This window comes from Bos grunniens, chromosome 11 (assembly GCF_055505025.1).
Source record: "Bos grunniens cultivar Pamir isolate PY7600 chromosome 11, Bosgru_T2T1.0, whole genome shotgun sequence".
Classification (NCBI taxonomy): Eukaryota; Metazoa; Chordata; class Mammalia; order Artiodactyla; family Bovidae; genus Bos; species Bos grunniens.
Window position 1 is genome coordinate 21,087,448 of NC_141175.1, and position 7,151 is coordinate 21,094,598.

At 57.6% G+C, this 7,151-nt stretch overlaps 1 protein-coding gene across 1 annotated transcript; it reads left to right on the plus strand.

The window, feature by feature from the left end:
- The first annotated feature begins 1,111 nt into the window (after nt 1-1,111).
- On the plus strand, nt 1,112-3,723 carry KCNF1 (potassium voltage-gated channel modifier subfamily F member 1). The gene has a single exon (XM_086325604.1). It carries the CDS (start codon nt 1,913-1,915, stop codon nt 3,398-3,400), a length of 1,488 nt encoding a protein of 495 aa, XP_086181730.1. The 5' UTR covers nt 1,112-1,912; the 3' UTR covers nt 3,401-3,723.
- The last annotated feature ends 3,428 nt before the right edge of the window (nt 3,724-7,151 follow it).

Genomic DNA, 7,151 nt, shown 5'->3' on the forward strand with positions numbered 1-7,151 from the left:
TGCTATGGAGATGCAAGTGCTTGGCTCATGGTGCATTTATAATAACTGTTATTTTTACTCAACCTTTCTGAATCTCAGTTTCTTATTCTGTAGTAACACATCATAGGTTGATTTTAAATGGAAACAAAATAAAATCTGTAAAAAGAAGTTTCACCAAACTATCTTCATGTGATGTATTTTAACATATTCAGTTTTACATGATCTCATTAAAGAAGAAAAAAAAAAGTAGTCAGTGACCCAGCCTACAGAATATATTTTTAATAGATTTTTAAAGAGCAGTTTTAGGTTCATAGCAAAAGTAAATAGTAAGACAGAGAGTTCCCACATACTCCCTGCCCCCTCATTCCTTCAGCCTTTCCCACCAGAGGTGCATCTGTTAAGATCAATGATACAACACTGTCACATCTTTATCATGCAAAGTCCATAGTTTACGCTGACATCCACTCTTGGTGTGGCACACCCCACAGTTTAAACAAACACAGGATGACATGTACCCAGAGCTAGAGTGTTATACAGAGTAGTTTCACTGCCCTAAAAATTCCCTGTACTCTGCCTCCTCGTCCCTCTCTTTACAATATTTTTGTTAACACAAAAGTCCCCGGTTCACAGGTGATGCTTGATAATTTGCAGGGTAGATGCTGCTGCTGCTGGAATGGTGCAGGCAGAGGCTGCAAATCTGGAAGAGAGGGGAGGGTGTGGGACGTTTCGTAGGAGGGACACACAGGCCTGGGTGACAGATGATGGGGATGGGGAGGTGGGAGTCTGGGGGTTCAAGGCTCTGGAGGTTGGTGGTGATTTTGGATTGCAGAGAAATGGAAAGTGGTGGACAGCGAGGACTTCGAGGCAGACTTTCAGTCCGCTAAGGAGCGTGTGTAGCAGGATTCTCTGAGGAAGAGGCGCCCACCCTGGGTTCCATTCCCATTTCACTGTGTGACCTTGGGCAGGTCCCTTCTCTCCTCCACGGGGCTGAACTGGCTGTAGCCGTTATACAGCACTCGGGTGAAGGTGGAAAGTGACCCCCTAGGGGGAGCGAGGGAAGCATCCCGGGACCAGGCGGGACCGGCGGCCGGGACGCGCAGGAGGGCGTCTGAAGGGCTTTCTTGGGCACGGTTTGCGGGCCGAGCAACAGGCGGCTGTGTTCTCTCACCATCCATCTTCTCGATGCAGAGAGAGAAACTTTTCAGCCAGCGTCGGCCTGTCGCTTTCAAGCCGGAGGTCCCGGGCCCCGTGTGACCCGCGGCGCCAGGAGGCGAGGACAGGCGCGCGGCGGTGGCCGCGGGCGCGCAGCTGTGCCCGTCTGCCCAAGGGTTAACCCGTTCCCCTGCCGCTGCCGCGCGTGCCTTGCAGAATTTCACCAGAAGAGGGTACAGTCTGAAAAGCTCTTGACGTCAGGCTGGAATTCCTATTGTGTTTAGAAACGGCTTGGGCAAAGCAAGCCCAAGTTCGCTCTCCGCACACCTCGGCGGGCGGTGTGGGTCCGGCAGCGACGGGACCCGTCTCGCGCCGGGGGCGCACGCGGGGACCCGTGCGCCCGGGGACCCAGGACCCTGCCTGCCGCCCACGAGGGGGACCCCACTCCTGCAAGAGGCCGAGCCGAAGCGGCGGATCGCCGCACCCGGGAGCCGGGGTGAGTGCTCGGGGCGAGGCAGGTGGCCGCGAGAACCGACCCCCGCCACACACCGCCCCGCACTGCCGGCGCGCCCCCAGCGCCCGGATGCCCGCCGGGACCCCCGCAGCCGGGTGCATGCCTCCCCCGCGGCGCTCCCCAGCCCGCAGCCGCCGGTTGTGACCGCGCTTCCAGGCAGGCGGGCGCCGGCCAGGCTTCCCCTGGGTCCGCGCACCGGTGGGACCCGCCGACCCTGCGGCGGCTGCAGGGCGCGGAGCCGAGGCCGCGCGGGCGCAAGCCAGGAGAATGGACGGGACCGGGGAGCGCAGCCTCCCGGAGCCGGGTAGCCAGGACTCCCGGGCGGACGACGACATCGAGATCGTGGTCAACGTGGGGGGCGTGCGGCAGGTGCTGTACGGAGACCTCCTGAGCCGGTACCCCGAGACCCGGCTGGCCGAGCTCATCCACTGCTTGGCCGGAGGCTACGACACCATCTTCTCCCTGTGCGACGACTACGACCCCGGGAAGCGCGAATTCTACTTCGACAGGGACCCGGATGCCTTCAAGTGTGTCATTGAGGTCTACTACTTCGGGGAGGTGCACATGAAGAAGGGCATCTGTCCCATCTGCTTCAAGAACGAGATGGACTTCTGGAAGGTGGACCTCAAGTTCCTAGACGACTGCTGCAAGAGCCACCTGAGCGAGAAGCGGGAGGAGCTGGAGGAGATCGCGCGCCGCGTGCAGCTCATCCTGGACGACCTGGGCGTGGACACGGCCGAGGGCCGCTGGCAACGCTGCCAGAAGTGCGTCTGGAAGTTCCTGGAGAAGCCTGAGTCCTCGTGTCCGGCGCGCGTGGTGGCCGTGCTGTCCTTCCTGCTCATCCTCGTCTCGTCGGTGGTCATGTGCATGGGCACCATACCAGAGCTGCAGGTCCTGGACGCCGAGGGCAACCGCGTGGAGCACCCGACGCTGGAGAACGTGGAGACGGCGTGCATCGGCTGGTTCACGCTGGAGTACCTGCTGCGCCTCTTCTCTTCGCCCAACAAGCTGCACTTCGCCCTGTCCTTCATGAACATCGTGGACGTGCTGGCCATCCTCCCGTTCTACGTGAGCCTCACGCTCACACACCTGGGCGCCCGCATGATGGAGCTGACCAACGTGCAGCAGGCGGTGCAGGCCCTACGGATCATGCGCATCGCCCGCATCTTCAAGCTAGCGCGCCACTCCTCCGGGCTGCAGACCCTCACCTACGCCCTCAAGCGCAGCTTCAAGGAACTAGGGCTGCTGCTCATGTACCTGGCCGTGGGCATTTTCGTCTTCTCTGCCCTGGGCTACACCATGGAGCAGAGCCACCCAGAGACCCTGTTTAAGAGCATCCCCCAGTCCTTCTGGTGGGCCATCATCACCATGACCACGGTGGGCTACGGTGACATCTACCCCAAGACCACCCTGGGCAAGCTCAATGCGGCCATCAGCTTCCTATGTGGGGTCATTGCCATTGCCCTGCCCATTCATCCCATCATCAACAACTTTGTCAGATACTACAACAAGCAGCGAGTCCTGGAGACAGCGGCCAGGCATGAGCTGGAGCTGATGGAACTCAACTCCAGCACTGCTGGTGAGGGCAAGGCAGGGGGCTCCCGCGGTGACCTGGACCACCTCCCGCCGCCGGAGCCTGCTGGGAAGGAGGACCCCAGCTGGAGCAGCCGGCTGAAGCTGTCCCACAGCGACACCTTCATCCCCCTGCTGACCGAGGAAAAGCACCATAGGACCCGGCTCCAGAGCTGCAAGTGATGGGGGCCGACTCAGGCACAGACAGGCCGGCTGGTGGAGAGATGGATGGACCAGCGTGATGGGACTGTCCATGACTGCCCGGGAGGGGCCGTCCTTTGTCCCCTCCCTACCCACTCCTGAACAGAACTCTGGAGGCCCCCTTGGGCACCTCTGATGAGTCTGGGGTAAGATTCCCTTTGTGTTGTCCAGGGGCAGGGGAGGGAGACAGACAGGTGTCCAGGAGTCCCTGACAGTGTGGGGGTGATGGAGGCCATGGTCTGGTTGATGGCAAGAGCCCTCACCCGGTTCTGTATCTCCTTCAATAAAGCCTCCAGCTCTCTGCACCTGCCTATCTTCTAGGTTCTGTCTCACAGGCTGGCTGTTCCCCACTCCCCGACCCGGCACCCCTCTTTCAACTCCCAGATGTGGTTCAGCCCCACCGGGGAAGTAGGTGCACAGCCCAGGGTGATGGGGGCTGTTATTTTTAGTTAAAGGCTAATTAAAGAAGGGCTAATACTCAGGGTTCAGCCCAGGGAGCCTTGTCACATTCCAAGAGGCTCTGTGCCTCTGTTCCCTTCTGAGGAAAAGCTTGCTCCCAGGAGAGGGAGACTCCATAGAACGGGAAACACCGAATAGCGTGGTTACTGTTTATTTACCACCTGTGTGAGGCCCTTTCCACAACTTCTTTCCATTGCTTCCGGCAACGCTGTTAGCTAGGTACTCCCACTTCACAGAAGGAGAAACTGAGTTCCAAGGGCACACAGAGCAAGGATTCAGTCCCAGGACTGCTGAACCCAAAGCATATGCATTCACTGTGATGTGAGGAGGTCTTGGGACAGAAGACAGCTGCAGCCTGGGAGGGCGGCTGAGCTTCCTTGGTGTGGCTGTATCTGTCCTCCAGCTCGCCCTGTCTCCTGGAACCAGCACCTCTGAGGGATCAGCTGCAGGGACAAACGTGAACACGGCCCCTGCGGCCTGCTGCCAACCTGGTCTGAGAGCCCCCGGGAAACAGATGCAGACAGACCTGAGTTTGAATTCCAGGGATTGAGGAGGAAATCTCTGAGATGCCTTCTAGTTTCAAATCTCTGAGATGTCTTCTCAGAGAAATCTCTGAGCTGTTCTCTACCATCCCTCCCCTATCACTCCCTTCCTTGCTGTGTGACCTTCGTCTGGCTGATAACCTCTCTGATCCTCATTCTGATCACTTATTAAATGGAAGCACTATCTCAGAAGATCACAGTGCTTAGCACAGTGCCTGGCACATAGTAGCTGCTCAGTAAATGGCAGGCGTTTCCGTTACTGTGTGCTGGGAGGGGTGTGAGGGCCACAGCTGCCCACTCTGGCCTCCACGGGGCCGGGTGGTCATGCTGACGGGGGAGGGGAGGACGCAGGGCCCTGTCACACTGTCCTCAGTCAAAGGCAGGCCCCTTGGCACGGGCGTGGTCCCAGCAGGCCCCTCTGGCTGTCCACCTCCCACAAACCCCAGCGCCCCATTCTTCCTTCCCCGCCTGGGGCAGCTGGTGCAGAGGGAGGAGCCCTCTGCAGTGAGGGGAGGTATGGGGGAGGGGGAAGGGAGGGGGGAGGGGAGGGGAGGGGAGGGGTGGGGAGGGGGGTCCCTGATCTGCACTGTCCTGGGTGTGAGTCCCTCCTCCTCTGAGACTTGGTCTCCCGTGTGTATGAAGAGGGATGCGTTCTCGGGGACTCTTCCAGGATTCAGAAGTCTAGGGCTGCACACATATTGGGTTGGGGGCTCCAGGAGGTGGGAGGCTCCATGTGATAGGGGCCTTGCAGGGAGGAGAGACTCAGAGCCATGCCTGTGGGGTGCAGGGCCCTGAGCCAACCTAGTGCACCCCTCCCTCACCCTCTTCTCTGGGGAAATCCCAGGTAAGGGGACCATGGAAGGCAGAGGAAGGAGATGGGCCTGGGGTTATGGGACTCAGTGGGAAGGAGGAGAGGGGGTCGGAAAGAGGGGATTGTTGGCCATCCCTGGGGCTCAGTGGGGCCTGCTGAATGTGACGAATGGGACTGAGTGGGGTGAGGTTGCCTCTTTTTGTCCCTACTGCCCCCAGAGTCCTTGGGAAGCTCCAAGCCTGGGCCAGTCTGAGGACTCTGAGCCCTGAGCCGGGGAGAAGCTGGGGGTTGGAGAGAGGCCAGGAGTGTCTTTCCTACTATTCCTCTGGGGTCAAGGGACAGTGGTTTTGTTTTGGGCTTTTTGTTTTTTCGGCCAGGCTGCATGGCTTGCAGGATCTTAGTTCCCCGAGGGTGCATGCTCAGTCGCGTCCAACTCTTTGCAACCCCGTGGGCTCTTAGCCTCCAAGGCTCCTCTGTCCATGGAGTTTTCCAGGCCAGAGTACTGGAGTGGGTTGCCATTTCTTTCTCCCCGGATCTTCCCAACCCAGGGATCAAACCCGCGTCACCTGTGTCCCCTGGATTGCAGGTAGATTCTTTACTGTTGAGCCAGCTGGGGAGTCCCTCTTAGGTCCCCCACGAAGGATTAAACCTGGGCATCTGGCAGTGAAAGCACAGAGTCCTAACCATTGGAGTTCCCAGGGGAGAGTGTCTTCACGGCTACAAAAGCACTCAGAGCCCATCTCATCCATCCTAAGGAGGAGACTGACTCCCAAGAGGGCGGGCATCTTGTCTGAGCTCCTGTGTCTAAGATTGCATGGAGTCTTGGTCCTGGAGGAGCTCAGGGCGTAACCTGAGCTCACATGGTGACAAGCTTTGTGAAGGAGGAGTGACCAGGGGTCTTTGGGAGGCAGGTTGTGGGGGGGCCAGCCCTCTCTCCTTGGGGATCTTCCTGGGGCACATCAGAATCTGCCAGGGAGCTTTACAAAATCCCAGTGTCCAGGCTGCAACCACACCTGTTATAGCCCAATCCTGGGTGACAACCAGGCATCAGTATTTTTTTTAAACTTTAAAGTGCACAGAGGTCATCCAGAGATTTTTGCTGAAATACAGACTTCGAATCAGTCACTCTGGGTGGTCCCTGAAAGTCTGCATTTTCACCACGCTCTCAGGTGAGGCTGACCTACTAGTCCATGAACTGCATTTTGCATAGCAAGAGGCCAGAGCAGGACTGGCAAACGATGACCCCTTGCTTGTATTTATACAGTCCCCAATTTAAGAACAGTCTTTGCATTTTAAAATGATTTTTTTTAAATCAAAGGAAGAATAACACTTTGTGACACATGAAAAGCACCCAAAATTCAAATCAATTCTTTTAGGAGTAGAGCCACAACCCTAGCTCACAGGTCACGTCTGGCTGCTCTAGAGCTACAAGGACACAGTTGAAGAGCTGTGATGGAGGTCACGTGGCCTTAGTCAAAACTGCTTATTCGTGGCCTTTCCATTACCAGTGTGCCAACCCTGGGCTACAGGAAACGAGCACTAAGTCAGGGGTTTTTGTTGTTGTTGTTATTGTTTGGTTGTCCCTCACAGCATGTGGGATCTTAAGTTCCCCAACCAGGGATCAAACCCCTGCCCCCTGCATTGGGAGCATGGAGTCTTAACCACTGGACCACCAGGGGAGTCTCTAAGTCAGGCCTTGATGGATGAGTGGGGCTCCCACCAGAAGCAGAAGGAGGGGAGCGCGTGAGCAAAGACACAGAGGGTAGGGCCACCTCAGAGAGGGCGAGACCATGTCCATCTCGTGGAGCCTTGGCATCACAAATCCTCTCCTTCTTTCCCCCAAGACACCCCAACTCCCGGTGTCCTGCATGAGGTTCTGTGGTCCTGGCTCCTGCTCTGGGAAGTGTTTCCTTTCCCTCTA

Coding starts and splice junctions, on each gene's coding strand:
- KCNF1 (XM_086325604.1), top strand. CDS start 1,913: ATGGACGGGACCGGGGAGCGCAGCCTCCCGGAGCCGGGTAGCCAGGAC.